The sequence below is a fragment of the Monopterus albus genome, unplaced genomic scaffold (genome assembly GCF_001952655.1).
Source record: "Monopterus albus unplaced genomic scaffold, M_albus_1.0 scaffold10.1, whole genome shotgun sequence".
NCBI lineage: Eukaryota > Metazoa > Chordata > Actinopteri > Synbranchiformes > Synbranchidae > Monopterus > Monopterus albus.
In genome coordinates, this window is record NW_018127890.1 from 1,833,556 (window position 1) to 1,856,691 (window position 23,136).

Genomic DNA, 23,136 nt, shown 5'->3' on the forward strand with positions numbered 1-23,136 from the left:
CAGCACTTACCATTCTGTAAAACATGCAAGAATAATGTCCTTGTCACAGTGAGCGTGCAGCTCCACAAAGTTACTGGAAGGCAGAAAGTGCATCTGTGTGAATGTGCAGTAGAGTCAAAGTGGTAAATTTGGCAAGTGTAGTATTTTTGTTGATCTCTGTTGGCTCGCTACACCTACTGCAATTATTGCTTCTCTCAGAAGCCTTCTGCAGCTCTTTGAAAAAACATGGTTTCAGGTAGTGGGATGAATATGTGCGCATGTGTGTGTTTGTGTGTGGCTGCCACCCAAGGTTGTTCCGACAACATGCTGTCTTTTGAGATTCATTGCCTTAAGCAGTGATGATGCGCTGTCAGCAAGACATGCCAAGACTGCTGGCTGTAGCTCAAGATGAGGGCAAAAAAGGAAAGGAAGGAAGGAAAGAGACTTGAGCCAGATCCCATGATTTTGTTTACGCTGAATAAAAGTTTCATCCGATTTGAGAGTACTAAGTAATTGCAGAGCATCTTGATTCTGTTTGGTGTTTGAGATGAAAACCCCTGAATGTTTCCAGCTCAGCGTTGCCCAAAAATGATTGAAGTGTACAAATGTTATGCGGCGAACAACCAGTGGTAATAGTTTGCTCTTCCAAAAACCTGGTTCTCGGTGATCATGATTATGATTTAGTTGAATAGCCAAACAATTTAGGTAAAATGCTTCCTAAATGCACTGCTCATTTCCTTTGATGCATCAACAACATTTAAGTCTGCCAGTTTATAGATGTTACATAAGGGGCTTCAATGTCTGAAGTCTACTCAAGGATTTCTGGATGTGCCATGATCCGTGCACTGATGCAATAGAAGTTAACTGGGATATCTCAATTCTAGTAAATGTTTCTCAAACGGTCATGTGAGATTAACTTACATTGCCTGTCTCAGCAGAATTAATCACTCACTGTAAAAGGAACATTTGTTGTCATATTATAAACCACAGATATCACACAGTTCTTATATTTTAAACCAGAAACATACAAGGTGAAACAATGACAAAAAAAAAAAGAGTTCAGTGTTGACATTTAGCAGCACCTCAACAGCCTGCGGGTTAAACAGACATTTGACTAGAAAGTTGTTAGTTGTAATGCCAGGCGATTATAGTAAATGTCTGTAACTTAACAGAATGAGAAATACTTTTCAGCTGTTGAGGTACCCTTGAGCAAAGCATATAGCCTGCATCTGCACCGATAGAGCTGGTCAACAGCTCAGCTGCAAAACTGTATCAGAGAGACATGCTCTCACTGTATATGCATAATTAAGATGCAGAAAATGAACCATTTGCAGAGAAGACCCAACAGATACTGACTACAGTGATGATTAAGAACTTTCCTTGCTTTTTAAAAGCACATATCCCATTGTCCTTACATCTGATGTCAGAATTATTAAAACACACAAGACAAAACTATGACAAAATAAAGCAAATGATTAGATAATGGTAAAAAAAAATACTGTAATACAATGCAACATATAGTCTGTCAGAGGTAATGCTGCATTATGTGCTAACATTGTTGTATATCAGATTAAAACTGCATAGCAATTAGTAATATACAACGTGAACTTTCCAGCACACCCTTTATTCTCAAACTGAAACATCCACCCACTCAACAAACATGAACCAGTTATTTATTTATCTGCTACATTCTCAGAGTAAAAATGTAAATTCTGTTCTTTGTCACACAGAATTATTTGAACAAGGAAAACTAACCATATAATAAATGTAAAGTGGACAGCTAAATATCTCTCTCCATCATGTTACAGCCCACAGAATGATTTTCTGTGTGCTATGACTTTTTTAACTGTACTTTTTTCTTTTCACTTCTTCTTATCTCCCAGTCAGTTAAATTTGCTGCAGGTGACACAAAGCAAACACAGTGCATCTCACACAGCAAAATAAAACCTAAAACAATAAAACGTGCAATAAACTAATAAGGATAAACACTTTGTGAAGCCACTGCACACACACCACACCACACACACACACACACACACACACACACACCCACACACACGTGCATCCCGGTAGTGGTTAGGAGCTGAAACACACCCCCATGTGGACACACTGGTAAGTGAAGCCCCCCCGCCGACTACAGAGTGGAGAGCCAGAGGAGGGGTGGGCATGCGGTGTGAGGGTGTGTATGTGACAGCGTGTGCACGCAGGCTTGTTGAACAGTCACTCTGTTTGTGTTGTCACAAATAATTGGTCCACGGGGAGTGGTGGGGCTGTGCTGTTAGGGGCTCCTTCATCAAGCCAAAAACTTTCTGAGCGCCCTTTAGTTGTAACTGGCACCGTCGATTAGTGGCACCGCAGCTGGCGAACTCCGCGGAGCAGTCGCAACAGAGAGGAACACGAAAACCACTGGAACCCCTGGACATCCCGTGGACCCCAAAAAGGCTGGAGACGTATTTTACAGTCAGTGGGAAACCGGGAGGGGAAGAAGAGAGAGAGATGCGAGCAGTGCTGTTCTTTTGACAACCTTTTCAATGTGGAGCTGTGAAGCTTGAGCGCATCTATGTGTAAGCCTCTGTCCTCCCTCCCTCCCTTCCCTCTCTCTTCACAGACAGGGGCGGTCGTTCTCAGTCTGCGCACATATTCCACTTGGCCAGCATCACTTGGAGTCTACAGACACAGCGCTGATTGAAGAGCGGAGGGGAGCTCATTTTCAGAGCGCATGACTGTGTTAGAGGGGCTTCATTAGCCTGTGCCCCGGTCAGAGGCGGAGAGAGTGACAGTAAAGACATTTCAACCACGGCTTTAACAGTAAACAATCTATTAAAGAGAAGCGTGGGGCTGTGGGATTTTACCCAACTAGTCTTGCTTGACTTTTTCAAAGGGAAAGTGGTTTTATTTTTATCTTTGGGAAGAGGAATTCTATGGAATCGAACATCCGTGAGATTCCGCTGCATTACGCGTCTCTGTGCGTAAAATAAAAGTTTAACACACCAAGGAGATTACTGGAGAGGTTTGGGAGCTCAGAAAAAACTCCACACTACATCCTCCGGGAATTGTAAAGCTCATACCGGACGCCCACCGGAGACGGATATTTAACCTTTCAAGGCGTTTTGTGGAAAGGCTCGCAGGCGGGTTGGTTTAAGGGAGAGCCGAGGAATCTTGTTCGCTGAACCGGGAGGAGTGCGCGCAGCGCTGGGTTAGCAGACTTTCCCAAAGGACGGCGCCTCGGAGACAAGGTAGAGATACTGTAGGGATTAGTACATGTCTGCACAGCTACTACACATTTCTCTTTGTCAGGGTTGTATTATTTATATTTACTTTGCATCTTCTCTCTGTGCATTTCAAGAATGAAATGTGGGTTTGCGGACATCTCCACACAGGCAGTATTTACTCTGCTATGTGTCAGCCCCAAAGCTGATCATTGTAAAGATACCTCAGCGGTGACACATTTTGCACCTTTCTTTTATTTGCATCAGTAATATCTCCTTTTATGCAGGGAATAAAACCAACTACTACTACATGTCAGTATAAGCAAGTGTCATGCAGCGCACCCTGACATGAATGCAGGCACTAACTGAATGCGTTGTATCATGAAACTTTGATCACGGCGCTCTGCGTAATGCAACCTGTCAGTGCAGCCGAATCAGAGCGTTTATTCAGCGCCAGGCGTCGGAGGAAATCCTCATGTTTGGTCAGAGGAGTCACATTTGGGTCCATTAGCCTCTGACTCCATCTGCTTTTCATCCTTTTACTGTTAGACAAACGCGAGCACAGATAATGCAGGGGGTGCGTTTTAGGGAGGGTGCTTCAAACAGAAACAACAAAGAAAAGTGGTTATTTTTATAGGAATGGACCTATCGACCGCTCTCTGCTGCAGGGAAACTGTAATAACTGCACTGCTGTGACGGGCGGTGTGCGGGTGTTTGAGGACCAAAGTGCGTGACCCCACCTGTTGTAGTTAATGCTACATGAACGCTGCAGTGTAATCCTTAGTGCTCTGTCCTGACTACACTTGCTCCCGTGTTTCGCAGAGGAAGTTTGTGACGTTAAACTGCAGACAACCCTGTCAATCTCCAGTTGTCGACAAGCACACAGCCCCGCTTGTAGCTTTATAACCCACGATTAGTGATTGAATTATCCGCCCTTTAAGTTGAATGAAACGAGGTAGACTGTGCAGCGGAGGCCAAATTGTTCTGTGATATTGTTTTCACGGCTTACGGGGTTGGAAGAGACAAAGCTGAAGATGAAAAAACAGTTGACAGCACCTCTTTCTTTCTGATAACAGTCACTCAGCTGTCACCTCTTGTTTGTCATATATTTGTAGTCCGTTCCCGTCTGAGACCGGTTCTCCTCTCTCTTCCCCTGTTTTCTTTCTTAGGTTATGACGGAACTGAGCTGAACATGGAGCTTTTCTGGATTTTATTATTTTCTGGTGTCTGTCCTCTTGTCTGGGGCCAAGGAGTTTACGGTAAGGAACCTGATATTTACAAATATAATCCTATTATTACATCAGTGCATAGTTTATTAGTGCAGACTGAATGAGCTCTATTGCAACAGGATGTTAATTAGTTAAAATATTAGCCCCAATAAAGGCTTTCTCGGTGCATTACTGTGTCTTACTGTAATAAGAGGCAGTTTAACAAATGACCTTAAAGTACTAGGAGAACAGCAAATTAACTTGAAAGGAAGATCTTACTAGAAGTTGCAGGAGGCAGCTGGGAAAACCCACCTACTGCAAATCCAGTCTAATTAAATGTTTAGGCTGGTATAAATCTTTATGGTGAATATTCACATTAGACCTAAAACTAAGTGTTTCTTTACACTAAGTATGATCAGAGGATAAGTTCTTGTTTTAAGAGGACTGAACAAAGCTTAAAGGTCGGTTACAGTTTAACTTCCTACCATGTCTCAGGGCAGGCTACTGCACTCACCTCTCAGCAGAGCTCTCTGAAACCCGCCTCCCCTTGTCAGGCTGAACAGTCACACTGTGGTTTTGAGGATAAAGTGGAGATTTGTCCCCTCTTAAGGTTGCCTCACTCTACTACAGAGGCTCAGTTTCTTCACGCAGCCCTGCCAGCATCCTCTTGTCCCCTTGGGCAAGGCAAACACTCAAATGGGTCTGTCAGCTTTGATACTTTGGTTTTGATGTTTGAAGGCATGTGGTAGCCATTGAAAACAAGGTCTGTTTAGTCATAGTAGCATAGAGTGCTGTTGTCATAAGCAATCCTGCAGCCTGCCGTCGCCCTGACAAATGCTGACAATCTGTCATTTTCTGAAGCACAGAGGCCTGTGTACACGTTGTTGCCAACTAATCAGACTCGTACCACACTGATACTTCACACTGAGGCTGACATGTCAGTGTTAGTATAAACAAACGTGCATGGACAAAGCTCAAATCTTCACATAGTTTTGACCACCAGTCAGCACATTTTGAAGGATTATATCAGTGCCTTTCTGAACAGTGTATTTGTTTTTTTTCTGACCCTGCTGTATTTTCATGAACAATAGTCTGCAGACAGAGCAGCATCTGCGCACACTGACGGTGCTGGATGAGATTCAAAGAACTCTGTTTTTTCTCCACTATCTGTTTTTATGAATTGTCAAACCTTACAGTAAATAAAACATGTACCTGAGTTCTAGTCACATCACGTGTACTTATCTGGGATCAGTCTTAGCTGCAGGTGCAGGCTTCTCCCATCCTGATAAAGCCAGGTTTTACCGTATATCTCTTATGAACTCACAGCTAAATTACTTCCAAAATATTTCCAGCATACATATTTTTTTGTAGCAAAACAGTGTTAAATTATATGGAATCCAGATCTAACAAGTTACTTTTGATGCCAGTGGTCATTGTGCTTGTGCGTGTGTTAGTTTTCCCGGTCAGTTGCTTCCTCATGGACTGATCTAGTTACGCAGTCCTGCACAAGGCTCACATCTCCAGTTTGCCCTTGTGCATTCTCGTCCTCATTTATTTTTTCATAATAACCGTATGAAGCAATTTTGGGTTTTCTACAGGGTAATATACTGATTTTCATGAAGAATTTGTGCATCTGTCTCATGGGCTCTGTCACAAATATGCAGTGGGTTGAAGCAGATAGGTGTGCACTAAGTGCCAGTGATGAAGGATGCAGTGATCTTTTTTATATGACTTTCCCTCAGTCTTATAGTTTATTTGTCACATGTGCAGCAACCTTTCAGTCTCTGCTGAGGGACATAAAATCCCAAAGCTTTATGGGAATCTCTGGCCAACATTCACAGGCCCCACATTCCCAGGTGGAGGTGCTCAGCTGTACGTACCTGTGTAACAACCCTTTAATGCATCATTACTTAAAAAAGACTCACTCAGAATAAAACTAATTGTTGCACAATTTGCACAATTGCGGTAAGCAGCACGAGTAGGGAATATGAGGACGAGAGCCAACGAGTTGGCACGTTCGGTCGCTGTGTATGCAGATATGCTCAAAATGGTTTTCCTCACTTTGGAATTGTTTAGCACTTGTTCTAGCAGACAGATGCGACTCGGGATCCATCGGGAGCCGAGCAGTGAAAGCTTGCCTGATTGATGTCAGAGCTTTGGCGGCTGCGAGGTTCATTTACTGTAGCCTTCTCTGGGGTGTGTTTGCATGCGTGTGGTTTTTGTCAGCTCATGTCTGTGAATCTGTGTGTGATCGTGTACGTGAGTGTGAGTTCATGTGCCAAAACGCATGCATGAATATGAAGTGTGTGAACCTGTTGGTCTACGTACTGTATATGTGTGCGTGCATGTGTGCGTGGGACATTTTTGTGCAGCAGACACTTTTCTTCCCACTGCAACAGTTTGCTGGCTCAGCAGGGACCTGTGGATCAGTCACTGTTTCTCTTGCACGAGCGCAGTATTGATCGTGCTTCTTTGAAGGCTGTCAAAAATCTTGTAACACCTGTCCATCAAGTAGCAATTGGACAGACAAGTGCATCAAGGAACTATGATGGTATACGTCAAAGGAAGAGGGAAATGCTATAGTAGGGTTTGATATGCAGAGTTACACATATACTGTACATGTCTTTTTATAGCTCCTCTCCTCTCCTTTCCTCTCCTCTCCTCTCCTCTCCTCTCCTCTCCCTCCTCTCCCCTCCCTCCTCTCCACTACTCTGTGCATAATCTTTTTATATGCGTCTCCACAGACAGATCACAAACATCCCTGCATAAATATACTGTGTAGTGATTTTCAAGTTTCATTTAATCTGGATATACAGTAATCCCTGGCATTACAAGCATGATGGGGCTTTCACATGTGCCAACTCTCGACATAGTTAAGGATTAGGGGAGGTTCAAAACATTTCAAGATGGTTTTGGAGGATGTGACTCCTCATCTGAAGGAGAACACAGTTACCACACTGATACAGAAAAAGTGTAGCAGAACAAGTTTCTCTCCATCTTTGTGGTGCTGCGTCACATCACACCCTGTGAGGCAACAGAGTTCACATCAAATTATTGAGTGCACAACACCATTAGCTGGTGTTGAAGATGGGATCCGAACCACATTAACCTGCAATATGATGCTTAATTATGTGCTTGTTAACAGGAAATTTAATGAACCTAAATCTGTGATTTAGCTGTTTCTTAGATTTAAGCAAACCCTTGCTGCAGCAGGGGAGATGAGGCCATGTCACTGGCCACAGAATAAAACACTATAAGATATGTACAAAATGAAAAGGTTTAACATTGTATGCCTAAATTTCACTGTTGTGAAACACAAGTTAAATTACACACAGAGCCGTGCCGCTGTTGACTGAGACTGTTTCAACTCTCAAATTTAATCACTCACACCTGGAACTGCAGATCATAGACCATAGGCCCAGAGCATCTAGTGTGAAAAGCGACTGCCCCTTTTAAGTGCACAAAGGGTCCTCACACCTGTGTTATGGGGTCTCCTCTTATTCCCTTTCAGAACTCCAGTGAGCTGCAGCACTAGACCTGGAGTCTTCTAGATGTGCTTATACATTTAGCAGTTTAATGCACTGTCATTAATTGAAAATGACTAGAATTTACCCCACTGTGGCCAAGCAGCTCCTAACAGACCACTCTGGTTGACCTCTGTAGGCTAGCCTAATTAAATAGGAACCACTCCATCTTTTGTTTCTGTGCAATACTTCCCTGCCACATACAGTAGAGATTGCTACTGCTACACCAAAAACCTGATAACCATTTCTTTTCTGAGCAGTGCACCTAGGCATCTTGTTGTAGCTTCTAGATGTGAGAACTCTGGTGCGTAATGGCAAGTCTTGTTTTCCTTCAGGTAAGTAAGGAAAAGAAGCAGAAGGGAGACTTGTGTCACTGTCTGCACAGGGCATCTATTCAATGGCGCAATAATACATGTCAGAGTAAAACATTTTCCAGACATGAAACCTCTATCTTATAGCTGTAGACTTTGCATATTTTTACATATTTTCAACTAGGATTACCTCAACAAAACACTGTTCTCACATCTTAAAACTTAATCTAGAGTAAATACTAAATCAGGATCAGAAGATCATCAGTAGGCTACAAGTCATACTTCTTTTTTTTACTCACACATAATGTAGTGATTTCTACTTTTTTTATAGCATAATTAACACCAGCATGATAAAAAGAAGTACATAATTATGTATAGCAACTAAGTACAAGCACCGTAGTCAGTCTGTAAATGAGAAGAATAAACAATAAAACAGTCAAAATCATAATCTCCAGTGATCTGAAACAATAGCAGGAACAATTAGAAATCACATCATGTTAAAAATATTATGAATTGGAAGAATATATGTATGAGGGTATATGTTCTTTTAACCACTTCTATTTCAAATGTACAGTAAGTACAAGAGTCAAATATAAAACTAGAATTAAATGCAAAGTAATAATTCAGATGCAGAGTTTTTCAAATGATGTTACAGAATAGCTCAATCTCACGATGCTGTTCAACTCCTGGAATAATAAAACCATGGTTAACATCAATTTTTAATAAATTCATTATGTCATATTTATGACCACAGGTTCTGGGAAAACATGCAGGACAGGAAAAACTGCAAGACAAAGAGTTGGCTGCATGAGAGAGAGGGATGGGGAATCCCACACTTTTCAGAATCCAAAACAGCACACAGATTTACAGTAACATCACTTTGAAGGTGTTGCCTTGGGAAGAATGAAATGCTCGGAATATGTTGCTTGTTTTCCATTTGCATGTATGTGTCGACAAACACCCGACATTTCAGCATCACTTTAGTGTGGAGCTTTACTCGCTGCAGCACATTCTCCTGCCATGGCACATGGGGTGAAAGCTGGTGACCTAGAAAGAGATCAGTCCAGGTTTAAATGGCCTGGCCACGAGGCTCCCCTGTGACTTTAACTCTTCCTCTCCCCACATCAGCACTTTTTGTTTGTGCCTCTTTTAAGTCTCTTGTTGCAGAGTTTATTTTGGATGCTGCATATTGCCCTTTTCTAATAAGCATTCATAATTTATTGGTCGCTTTGAGGCAATGGAGGAGAAGGGGGAAGGAAAGGGGAGACAGCGATAGGAAGAGACTGCAGCATTAAGTTGGCGATGATGATAATATTCTACCACCCACTTTCTGACACCTACTGACTTTTCCCTTTTTATTACGTTTAATTAAAGTCATTTTAATTAGTGTTGCTCAAATTGTCCAAATGTAAATGATAGACAGACCAATCTGAAGCATGTTTTGGTTGCTCACCATTAAAAGGAGATGCAAGCTACCTTACCTGCTGTATTAGAAGCAAGCAGCGGTGTTCCCCTTCCACTTGTACTCACCTCCTCTTTGTGTCCTTGTCCCTGCCTCTTTATGTCTGTCTACACCCATCTCTATCAGTCTCTCTGTTCCCTTTTGCTACAAATTTTACTTGACAACACCTTACCTTACCAAATCTTACCTTGACAACATTTATATACACAATACAGTATGAAGCCACCTTGTTTTGGTGCTTACACAGCTCATCCTTTGCCACATTTTTGCCCTTGATCTCTCCTCTCCTCTCCTCCCCTCCCCTTGTTTCCAGTTGCTTCTGTATGACTGACTGGATATTAAAACCTGACAACATTTCTATTAACCTACAGATCAGCAGCAGAGCCAAAGGCCTATGGCCAATGTGATATGTTGACTGTGGTTTACACTTGCCTCACTCCTGGAGCCTAAAGGATAAGAGTGCTAAGACAACATCCTGGGAGGTCTGATTTATCACCCTGCCTCCCGCCAGTTACTCTCAGAGCCCGGGGTGGGCACAAAGCAGCAGGTAGAGGTGGGCAGTGGGGCCCCAAGTGGGGTGAGATAGTAATATATCTCCTTAGAAAGCATAGTCTGGCAAGTTTAGTCACAAGGTATGTGTATATACAGTATGTGTTCACGCTGAGGGACTGTCGGCCTGCATCTTATCTGTTAATGTAGTAGGCTTGAGGAGACAGAAGACAGAAGACTATACTCAATTTTTTACCAAGACAAGGAATATAATTATTTGCTTTTGTCTCAAAAGTTAGACGAGCAAATCAGTACCACTCTCACATCTGTGCTCCAAATAGGAATCTCTGGGCAACAGGAGCTTAGCTTAGCACAGAGCCTGGAAACAGCTAGCCTAATTTCCTGGCATATCTTGTTTGCTTTAATCTGTACAAAAACAGAAGTATAAAAATGAACCTTATCAGTTTTACCGGGGTTATGTGCTGATGTATTTCTTCAGGAATCAGTGACTTCCTGGAGTCTCTGCTGATTCCTTGGAAATTGCTCCCAGCCAAAAATTGTCTAGCATCCCTTGTAAAAAGAGATTTGTCATTTTTACACTTTGTTTTTTTATCCGTCCTCCGCATGGTGTGTGGTATCAATTTTCTCATCTAACTCTTGCTAACTAAGTGCGCTGTGTTTTAGACTTTGTTTAAGAGACACATTTAATAAAAATGTTAACAAAACATTTGCATTGAATTGCATTTACTGTGTGACATTGGGTATCCTATGTCAACAATAAAGCTTTTTCTCTCATGGAGACTGGCTGACTGGTCATATTTTATTCTCCCCGAAAATGTTTCCCATTTTCCGGGTTAGGCTAGAACAAATTAAAGATAGAAGTTTGATGAGGAGGAGTGAAATGCTGATGATCACTGCAGACGCTGCTGTGCCTGTGCCTATGTGATGAAGTGGTGACAATATTAAAAAGTTTTGCCCACACTTCATCATATAACTTTCCTTCCATCTGTTCATTTGTAATTTTTTTTTCCTGACTCTGTATTTTATTCTCTGTCGGATGATGATGATGTTTGTCTTCATGCCAATCACATCCCAGCAGAATCACACACACACCAGCCCACACACAAATTTTCACATGCACAGAAAGACATGCGTGTGCACAAACATCTCTGACTGCATTTACCTTTTGCTGAACTCAATAGTTCATTACCTCACTTTCACCCACTCTCATTTCCCTGTGCCGGGATGTTAGTCAGCATCACACACACAGTAATAACACAGGCCTGCACACATACACACTCTGTCACACACACTTCTCTTTGGTGGTCCAGAGCGTCACAGGACGACATGGGTGCCCTGTGGGTAGGAAAAAGTGTCAGGGAAACTTGACTTTTCTCTTCTGTTCTCCTGTCTCTCTGTCAGACATTATCAAGCACCTCTTACTGGCTCTGCTTCAGGAGGGAATATGTGTCTTTGTCTTTGTGCAAAGTTGTGGGAATACAGGGCAATTTAATATTTTAATGATAACAGAGGCTAAAATGACAAAGCTGTTGTAGTGTAGGCATGTTAGGCATGTTTTGTTACATCTGGTTTTGTACAGGACTGGATCCCAGTGTGCCAGGAGCAAATGAATAAGGGCTATAGTGTGCATGTGATTTGTTGTGTGTGCATTTGCATGCATGGATGTGAGAGGTAGGAAACATTTGGCATCTAAGTAATTCATGAAGGCGACAGGATGGTTGTGAACAGTGGTGAGAACATGGCTTACATCAGAGACCGTCTGTCTCCTCCTGCACTTCTCTCCCACTGTCACTGTCATTCTTCATCACTTCCTTCTCTTTTACCCTCCTCTCCATTGTCCTCACCACTTACGTCTTCCTCTGGGTTCCTTCTTTGTTATGAAATTCTTATTTGCATGCAGTTAAATTTAAAAATTTTAACGTTGTACTTTTAGCTCAGTGTCTTTTTGAGGGGGAATTTAGGAATTTGGGCAAAGTTGGACCTTTTTAAATTGTAAGACATATATAAATACTCTACTTGGCATAATCATTTCTGTCTGATGTGGTTAGTCTTCCAAAATGTTAGTTTATGTTAATCATTTTGAAGTTTTAAAATGCATCCACTCCCTCTCCCTCAGTGGAAACTTTATGAACTGCTTAGTTCAAAGTTGTGTATGTTTCTGTACAGTGAAGGTGAAACATCCCAGTAAAGCAACAATATTCAAAATACACGTTTGAGTGGAGGGGGATTTTGTATGTTTGCATCAATCTAACAAATCGTAAAATATTTTTAAGCTTGTTAATCTTCAAACTGAGTTCCACTGCTGCTTTCAAATGAATAAACTGAAGCTGAAAGATTAGTTCAAAGTTGTCTCATGAGACATGACAATACAAAACAAAATTCAACAAGGAGACAGCAAGTTTTCATCACATTATCTTAAAAGTACTGTCTCTGGAGAGTTTTAATTCTCGAGTGGTGCATGCTGGGGAATTTGCTAACATATTGGTCATGTTTCTTTAGAAACTTAACGAAGTCGGTGAACTCTCAACAGAACACTTATATTCAACTCAGTGAGTCAGGTGAGCTCATGTTTATAAGTTCTGAAGTGACGGCTGGCAATCTTCAGCATTCTTTTTTCCCTCACAGTCCCCATCTTGATGGCGTCAGTGCACTGAGCCAGTGTTTAGGTGTAAATCTCTTCAGGGAGCTTTAAAATATTTGCAGTATAGTTGACTCACATCAAGCAAATGGTGGGGTTTCACAGAGTGTGCACAGTGCCATGCATACATGAAACTGTTCTCGCTGCCTGTCGCACCTTCAGTGTAGACATATACTGATCTGACGCGTTATAGAAAACCTGTGCATAGCTACTGACTGCCTGAGAAAACCTTATCATACAGATATGCATGCTCTGACTTAAAGAGTGGCAGGAAGCTCACACATTGGTGAAAGCACACTTTCTGAGACCGCCCCTCCCACAAACATTCCACCTTTCCCTGTGTTTTGTGCTGAACCCCCCAAATAACAACAACTAGAGCTGGTTGTGTCCAGCTAAACTTTCTGACAGCAGGAAGGGATCAACACCGGAAATCTATGTTCTGCTCCTACACACGTCTGGCCTCAATAATTCAGCGATGTGTGCTGCTTGGAGATCTCACCCTCTCGCTCGCTCTAGTTGTCGCTCGCTCTTTCAGACTTGCTCTGCCTCAGTGGCAAACTCCCCTCCTCCTCCTCCTGCTCCTCTTCTTTGCAATCTTCCCCTGCTCATGGTAGTTTTAGTAGAATATTCTGGCACTTATAATGTTAGAAATGTGAGTGTGCTGCTCTCACACGTTCCCATCTTTCTCCATGCATGTTGGATCAGTCTGCCAGATATGTTGACAGATCCCCATGTTGTCTGTTGAGCAGTTCACCTGCCAGCAGCTAAACATCCTGGTCCTCCTCCTCCCTCATTCTGTCTTTACCTGATGACTAAAGAGTTGCCTGTCAAAAAAGATATTTCTGTCATCTTCCTCTCTTCCCTTCTTCTTCCCTCTCTCTGATCCTCGTTTCCTTCCCAGCCACCCCTTAACATGTCAAATAAAATGTACCCATTTTCTATTTTACATCCTCTTTCCAACCTAATTCTCTTCCTTCATCCCAACATTCTCAGCGGTTACAACCCTTTAAGTCTCCTCATCACTTTTCTTCCACGCTCTCCACTACCCGTCCTTCTCTTCATACCCAGCACCTCGCTCCTCCAAAGCCCTGTCATCCTCTCACTATCACCTGCCAATTCAGTGGCAAGCATCCCCCCACCTCTCCATTTGTTGCATATTAAAGACATAGCACATACTGTCAATGAAAGCTGCAGACAGGTGTTGGGAGGCATGGGTGGAGGGCTGACGGTGGGGAGCAAGGAAACACCCTGGGCTAGCAGTAGCTTCAGGAAATGAGGGCAGAAGGAAAGATGCATCATGAGGAAAGGTATGAGAATAGGTAAAACAAACTGGGGGCTGAAATTAGAGTTGCTGTAATTGTGAATTAAAGGAAATGCTTTTATATTAGTTGAACACAGTTGCAGCTCTAACCCTGGTATGTCTTTTGTTATTTACAGAAAATTAAGAATAAATTAATTGTATTTTTATGCAGACATGCTGCTCAGTTCCCACCGAGCCTAGAGAGCATGGCTTTGTATTGTACTCTTCTGTGTTTCCCTGCCTTTTGGACTGACATACACCCACGACCCAATCAAACAACCTTATTCATCCATTTCATTACCTCCTGTCATGTGCCAAACGTGTTCAGTTGAATGAGTTTAAACCAGATGATGTTTAACACTATTACAATATTCATATAAAAAAAACAGTGGTCCTAGAATTTTTGATGTTCAGCTTTATTTAGCATTGTTCCACTACTCAGAGTGGTAGAAGCTGGCAGAGTGTTTAGCCATTATTCAGTACTTTAGCTACTACGTATCTGTTGTGACTTATCTACATACATCCTGACTAGTTTTCCTGCATGCTCATTCTCTGGCCATGGTGCTGAGGTGTGTCAGCAGACTGGGATTGGTGTGAGTGGTGTCCTGCAGTTAATTTGTTGCAGCTGGTAATCATGTTTGTGTGTTTATCATCCACCTAGACACATGATTATGGGGGTATTTTAGGGGTGATTGTGTTGGTCTTAACCCCAGCTTATGATGCTCATGTATTACATATATTTGAGTCACAGAGAAATATTTTTCCAGGACCAGGCCAAATTATATTTAATTCCGCATTATTAGAAGAGTTTATGAGTATTTGGGAAATACCGTCAGAATTTGGGTGAGTGTTAGGAAATGACGGTACGGAGTTAAAATGTTCAGCAAGCCTCAATTTTGCATGTTCATGGAAGATTATGTCTGTGACTCTTGTGTATTACATGCACTCGAATCACAGACTGGGGCTGTGTTGGTCCATGAGTTGGTGAACCTCTTTAGGTCAGACTGAAGGGGCGACTGTGGTTCAGTGGGTAGAGCGGTCGGTCATCTCCCAACCAGAGGGTTGAAGATTCAAATCACAGTGCCTGCTGTCCACATGTCGAAGTGTCCTTGGGCAAGACACTGAACCCCCAAGTTGCCCCTGATGGTTAGAGCCATTGGTCATAGCTGATGTTAGCATCAGCTATGAAAAGTCAAACATTATACTTGCTTGGCATCAGGTTAGAGGTTCATTCCTAGCATGCTGACATTAGCAATGCTCTGCCTAAGTGCAGGCTCACCGAGCTACTAGCATGACTTGTCTTGTTCAGTACTATCGAATTTAGAGAACTACTCCACAGTTTTCCAAGTGTACTATTTGGAGACTTGCAAGTACCCCCTGTTTGGGAATCACCTCTGTGGCTGATGGAAGCATCCCAACATGTCAGGGCAACCACAATAATGCTTTAGTCTTGAATATTGTGTACAAAAGATAAGATGTTGTCTTTTTTCTAATCAGTATGCCTGTAAGAGATGACCTGCGTCTTCACTTGTGAAATTGAAATCTTGACCTCACATTGTGGAAACCTTGTGGAAACTTGTATTTTCTTCTGTCTTTGTAAAACAACAACTGAGGTTTCCTATTAATAGATGCATATTAAAATACTATTTTGATTCTGAAGGCTGTGACTCAGTACAGACATGTTTTTCTGTATAAATAAGAATGTCTCCACACATCCTTCATTTTCGGAGGAGAAGCAGTTAAACGAGGTAATGCAACAGGTAAATTTCATACTTTTAAAGAGACATACTCTGTAATATTCTGATATGTCAGTCAATCTAATTGTAGACTGAAGCAAGCAGTCGTGATGTACAGTACATATAGTACTTAAAAGCACTGGAAGATTTGAAGTGGTGTGTGTGAAACTGAACTGACATAAAAATGTATCACTTCATTTATTTATTAGCAACAGCACCCTTCCACTTCCAGTATTAACACATCTAGGTGAAGCTCATGTAGTTTAATTGAATTTTGACATTCAATAAAATGATTTGGTTCTGAGACAAAAAAGAACACGTGGCAGAGCATAAGGCTCATATTAAAAATAGAGAGAGACACTGCGAGAGTGACACTGGAAAGGGTAGGGCCAGACAGAGAGATGCTAAAAGAAGAAAGGCTTCCCTAGGGACTGAGAGCTAGACCGACAAGGGCCTTGGAAAAAAGGAGAGAAACAGAGGGAACAAGTCAGTGTGAACAGGCAAGAGAAAGTGGGTATGAGAGTGTGACCTTACCTTTCTTTGTTTTTGCTCAAAGTACTCTTGAGATGCTTAATTTGGGGCATTTTTACATTCATTTTTTCAATGGATTACACTGTCCAGCTGTAAGACAAACGCTGAAAACCACACAGACTCACAAAAAGCTTTGGGAACACTTTATTTTACAGGTCTGTAAACTCCAGTTTATTTTTAAATAATATTTGGAATTATATTTCCATATAAGTCGATGCATATTATAGGTTAAAAAAAAGAGGGTGATCGATTGATACACTTCTACTTATTTCCAAATGCTAGGCCAACACAAACGTGAGGCTTTTATTCAGAGGACAGAACCACACATGCAAAGTGTGAAATTTGTCTACAAGCAACCACACAGTTCAGCATAAATGAAGAATAACATTTCAAATAATAAATACATTAATAGCAAATATTAAGTAGGGGTTAATTTGAGCAATTGATTTCATGAAAGTTCATCTGGAAACCAATAATATACTCAACTCAGTGGACTAACTTAAAAAAGTCTCAGAACTTTGTCCCTATTTTTCTGTAATTTGTACCAAGCTAGGGCAGCACGGTGGTGCAGTGGTTAGCACCGTTGCCTCACAGCGAGAAGGTTCTGGGTTCGGGCCCCACCCAGGACCTTTCTGTGTGGAGTTTGCATGTTCTCCCCGTGCTTGCGTGGGTTCTCTCCGGGTACTCCGGCTTCCTCCCACAGTCCAAAGACATGCAGCTTAGGTTGATTGGTGTCTCTAAATTGCCCATAGGAGTGCATGTGCGTGTTGTGTGTGTGTGTGTGTGTGTGGTTGTTTGTCTATGTGTTCACCCGGTTGCCGGCTGGGATTGGCTCCAGCCCGTGACCCCGTTCAGGGACTAAGCGGTAGAAAATGAATGGACCAAACTACATGGTTATTTACAGGAAAACTTCAAGAAATTATTTGGAAATAGTGGACCTGTAAAATAAAGCATTACCAAAGCTTTTTGGCACCTTAAAAATTGTTGAACTTGTCCATATTCTTTCCTGTGACTTCCTTGCACTAGAAATTGTAGTTCACCTTTCACATCCACCTGGGCTACAGCTAAGGATCGTTTTCTTTATAGATGAGTCCATCGCAATTTCCCTCGGTCTAAGGATGACGTCTTCAAATGTCTTGAGTTGTCTGACCAACATTCTAAAACCTGAACACAAGCATGAAACCACACTAAACATTATGACTTAGTAGTTTTTCCTGTGTGGTTTTCGGTGGCACTGGTCTCATCTGCCTAAACAAGGATCAAATGTTCAAGTAAACGGTTTCAAACATCACACAAACAAATGTGCTGCTGTGAACCTGAGAAGGCTTTTGACAGTTTGTTCATAGTTACGAGTCTAATCATCCTCATCTGTTCCTTCTCTGCATGGACAGGCTTTCTCAGTTTGTTCTCTGATAGGTCAACATCCCCCCTCTTCCTTTCATTATCTTTCTCACCTTTCAGGACATACACAGGAGACTATGAGTGAACGTAGCAGCAGCACAGATGAAGCTTATTACGTTTCCTTTTGTTTCTTTATTTTTCTCTTCTTTGTTATTCCACATTGTGATTGCTCACAACATGCTCTATCCTCTGCTGTAGTTTTACTTTCTTTGTATCTTCCAATTCAAAGTCTTCATCCATCTTAGCTTCATTCTCCATTCTTGTTTTTAATCTTTCCTCCTTGGCCTCTCTATTCTCGCCTGCAGCACCCTGCAACACAAGCGCAACCTGTTCTGAGGGAAAGTGAATTATTGAAGCCACTGCTGCCGTCCCCTCAGTGTAGAAGTGGGCCGCAGAGGAAGGAAGGAGAGATTGGAAGGAGGAATGAGGGTGGATAAAAGAAATGGAGAGGATAGATTTGTAAGGACAGAGGCAGGTGGGCTTCAGTTTGCAAAGATGCAGACAAACATAATTTTGTTTACACCAGCTCGGTATGTGGAACAGTGTTTAGAGGTGTCGAGTGTATCGCTGTGGGAGGGTTCGACATGATCTGTTTTGAATTATGGCTGCATGGAAATATGGAACTTATGTTTTGAGGAAGCAGTAAAGATGGTTTTCATATAAGCCCAATAATGTTTTTCTGGTAACTTCTTTTGAAAAAGCAGATTCTTTGACCAGTCGTCATTCCACATTCAACAGTTTGTTTTAGCTTCTGAAACTGTGGTTTGTCTTTTCCTGTAGTCAGTAGTGTCTGCTGGTATTCGCTGCAGGTCTAGTATCAACACCCTTAACTAACCAGGGAAAGGAGCCTAGCATGGATCAGGCTACATATTTCTGTCCAAACCCGACTCAGGCCCTACACTGCTGAACTGTCTAGCCTAAAGTTTGACTTATGTGTCCAAACCTAACCCGGACCTGAACATAATTTCTAAATTTCTATCCAAACCCAGCTTGAACCCTTGGGTACTGATGAGGCCCATTGGACTTGGTTTAGGTATCCACACTCTAAAGCACCCTGTATGTAGCCTGAGAGGCGAAACTCTGGGCAGAAAGGTTTATGAAGCATTTGCTGCAGCACTGCTTCCTGCTTGTTAAGCTTATTTCTCTGAGCAAAGGATGAACTGAATATGGATTATGGGAGTTGGACATCAACAGGACACAGTTCAAAGGGACCTTAGTGTGGATTCCCCCTCATCCCCAGTAGAAATTGCTTATTTGTTTAAAGTGTCTGTGTGCAATGACTTTGGAAGTTTTTCTCATGTGATCCTATAGATAGCTCCCTCTTTGTTGTAGCACCGATGTCATCTGGAACGTGTTCACATGAGCAGCATAGGGAGTGAACCACAGTGTGAAACTGTGCATGCAGCTCATTTACAGCATTCGTGGCATCACCTACTCCAATTTCGCTTCACATAGCCTGAACTCCTAAAGTGCACTTGATGGAAATACACTGACATCAGAGAGATGGGTAAAACCTGCTTGTCCAAAGATAGAAAATTACACTAGCCAAATGAACAAAAGTGTTGCTGTGAGCAACATAAAGGTAACCGTGTTTTAGTAGTCTAAATATACATTGAAATCATTATCATAACATTACAATTGAAGGGTTGTTGTTTCAGCTGATGGAACACATCACAGCAGGTTTTCACACCATAATTCAGTCAGACAAAGAAGCTATGATATCGCTTTGAATCAGACTTTTGGGCTCAACATCTGTGACTGCTGCACATTTCATTTTCATCTGGCGGTACAATATTTATTATTAACATCATGCTGAGGACCAAACACTGAGGTACTGAGAGTCGCCATGCTTCTCTTCTCTACAGCACGTTCTGTAAGATATGAAAGGTTTTTGTAAACGTACAGCAGCATGGATCAAGACTACAGGTTTCCTGGCCCTGCTGTATAGTTTACTGTAATAACCAGATATGGGAAAATATGTACACGGTCACTTATTAACTGCTGGTAATTTAATAGAAATCTTCAATCTAGTGAGGGCTATTTTAGCAACATTTTAATGATCACAGCTTGTATCTGTAGTAAACATGTAGTACTGGGCCTGGGTTGTGTTCATGTGATGCATTTTGATTGTTTATATTTTAGTTTCTATGTCAAGACATGCAAATATTCACAACTCTACCACAGAATTAGATGGTGCAATATTTCGGTTTCCAAAGAGCTTCCAGGGCTGTCCAAAGATTCACAGGTAGTAACAGACACTCATAAATATTACAAAACACTATGTGCAGCTGCAATGTGTAGGAAAATATAAATAAGTCATTATTTGGTGTAAAAAGAAAAGAAAATTTTAACTAATAAAAAAGGGACAGAAAGTGGAACATGCAATAAACCCTAAATGTTATGTGATTACAAGGTAACAGTGACTGCAGTCGAGCACATTACATGAAAGTAAAAAAAAATATGTTTTGCATGTTTCATGTATGAGTTATTGAAAAGCCTGAGCAGACTGCGAAGTCTTTGCTCATAAGCGATATGAATGTTGTAATTGGCAACCAGGGGATTTCATGCACTTTCATCTTCCCTGAAGATGCCTACTTCTCTAATTACTGCTTTTTGTTTGGCAGTGAAGGCTTTGAATCCATGCCCAAGAAAATATGTTTTTATTGGTGCCAAATTGAATTGAAAATTGTTGATGCAATATAAATGTGTTTCCCCACGGTACTGGCTTCTTGCCAGAGGGTTGATGAACGTACTTTGGCTTGGGTTTAGAGCAGATTCTACCTCTTTGCATGTTTCTAAGCATCCTGGGTTAAACCTTTGGGTTTAGCTGTTGTCCCGGAGCTTTTCAAATGAAGTCTCTTACTGGAACTAATGAATGTAGAAGGGGTAGAATGAGTGTATTCATTGAATCTACATTGGTCTTCTTTTATGTGTTAGTAGAATGTTCCCTTTTCAAATCCATTTTAGGTACTCACTAAATATAAACCTGCTGAAGTGTTGTTGAGCAAGACCCTGAAACTTCCTTATTTGAATGGGCACTGTGGCTAAACATAATCTCTAACTTCAAGCTCTTGTGAAGAGATCAGTATTTCATGGTGCTGTCAGATAATTTTTACCATAACAATTTGAGGACTCTTATATGGTTGTAGATGCATTTGAAGTGTTTCCATCTCTCTGCCACTTTTTGTCCCAGGTGTGGTCTATAGAGAAAGAGAGACAAAGCCAGCATATTCTTCTGTGCATATGTGTGTCTGTACATGTTTCTTTTACACCTCTCTCACCTTCCTTCCACTGTTTCTGACTCTGAGCTATAATCAATCTGCACCATCATTGGTTAATATCCAAACTTGTATTAATTAACCACATCCATTATTGGATCTGACTTGTAAATAGGAGCAGAATTTGTGGTGATGTGGTGCCAAAGTAGCTAAAGGCGTACAGGAGCACAGCTGATGTCATTATCAAGTTAAAAATCACAGTTTGGATGTGAACAGTAGGTCATATGGACATGAAGGAATGAAAAGCCACTGAACATCAGCTCCGTCCTTCACTTACTGCCGAAGGTGTGCAACCTTTGCACAAAACTAAAGAGAGAAAGTACTGTGACAGGTGGAGCGATGTGGCTGTGCTATTGTGTCATTGGATTGGGGCTTTACTATCAGAATTTAATGGTCACACAACACATGTAATGCATTTCTCTGAGTAAGACCATCACAGTGAAATAAAGAGGTAGAGGACGGGAGAGAAAGAAAAGTCCAGTAGCCCCCCTACTGTATGAAATTCAAACTCAAGCCCTTAGTCACAGTAAATGTGTTTGAAGGTGCATTTTCCCTTTCATTGTGTTCTCATACTGCTCGGTGCTGAACTGGGCCAGATGTAAAGCCAACCAGTGTAGAAGTGCAAAGATGGATGTCTTTACCTATGGGAACTGATCACAGAGCAACCATTATAAGAAGCGCAGGAGGTGACAAGGTCAGTGAGAGATGTACCGTCTTTTGGGCTGCCTGTCTTAAATAAAGCTAAGCACACTTCAAAGCAGGTTTTAAAGGATCTGCTTTATCTAGGACACGTTGCCAAGATGGGTGACATGGTGGAGTAGTATTTAGCGCTGTTGCCTCACAGCAAGAAGGTTCCAGATTCGAACCCCAGCCATCCTGGTGCCTTTCTGTGTGGAGTTTGAATGTTCTCCCTGTGCCTGCGTGAGTTCTCTCTGGGTACTTGGGCTTCCTCCTACAGTCCAAAGACATGCAGCTTAGGTTGACTGGTGACTCTAAATGTCCCCTAGTTGTGTGTGTGGTTGTTTGTCTACATGCCAGCCCTGTGATAGACTGGTGGCCTGTCCAGGGTGGACCCCACCTCTCGCCTAGTGCCAGCTGGGATTGGCTCCAGCAACCTTGTTCAGGAACAAATGGTATAGATAATTGATGGATAGATGTTGTCAAGACAGCTTTGTTTTTTTTTTTCCTCTGATGACCCACAAGTAAGTATCAGCAAATTTTATTAATTTTAATTCTAATTACTATCATGATCTAGTTTTTTCTCTGTTTTCCAAAACATTATATTTCCTGCCATTTAAAAGGAGTCATTCTATTGGTTCCCACAGCAAAACCTCATCATCTCACTTCCATTTACAGTGGGTACGGAAAGTATTCAGACCCTTTGCTGTGACACTCATATATTTAACTTAGGTGCTGTCCATTTCTTCTGATCATCCCTGAGATGGTTCTACACCTTCATTTGAGTCCAGCTGTGTTTGATTATACTGATTGGACGTGATTAGGAAAGCCACACACCTGTCTATATAAGACCCTACAGCTCACAGTGCATGTCAGAGCAAATGAGAATCATGAGGTCAAAGGAACTGCCTGAAGAGCTCACAGACAGAATTGTGGCAAGGCACAGATCTGGCCAAGGTTAAAAAAAAAATTTCTGCTGCACTTAAGGTTCCAAAGAGCACAGTGGCCTCCATAATCCTTAAATGGAAGACGTTTAGGACGACCAGAACCCTTCCTAGAGCTGGCCGTCCGGCCAAACTGAGCTATCAGGGGAGAAGAGCCTTGGTGAGAGAGGTACAGAAGAACCCAAAGATGACTGTAGCTGAGCTCCAGAGATGCAGTCAGGAGATGGGAGAAAGTTGTAGAAAGTCAACCATCACTGCAGCCCCCCACCAGTCGGGGCTTTAGGGCAGAGTGGCCCGAAGGAAGCCTCTCCTCAGTGCAAGACACCTGCCCAGATCGTCAGTTATACCTGCATGGAGTTTGCTAAAAAACACCTGAAGGACTCCAAGATGGTGAGAAATAAGATTCTCTGGTCTGATGAGACCAAGA

At 41.9% G+C, this 23,136-nt stretch overlaps 1 protein-coding gene across 2 annotated transcripts in view; it reads left to right on the plus strand.

Annotated features, from left to right (window-relative positions):
* Positions 1 to 2,596: 2,596 nt before the first annotated feature.
* The window catches only part of mdga1 (MAM domain containing glycosylphosphatidylinositol anchor 1), a 177,489-nt gene continuing 156,949 nt past the window's right edge, over positions 2,597 to 23,136 (plus strand). For both annotated transcript variants that reach the window (XM_020589876.1, XM_020589877.1), the window contains exons 1-2: positions 2,597 to 3,215; positions 4,358 to 4,447. In XM_020589876.1, coding sequence (XP_020445532.1) covers positions 4,381 to 4,447 — 67 coding nt within the window. In that variant the 5' untranslated portion in view covers positions 2,597 to 3,215; positions 4,358 to 4,380. The remainder of the gene's footprint in view (positions 3,216 to 4,357; positions 4,448 to 23,136) is intronic.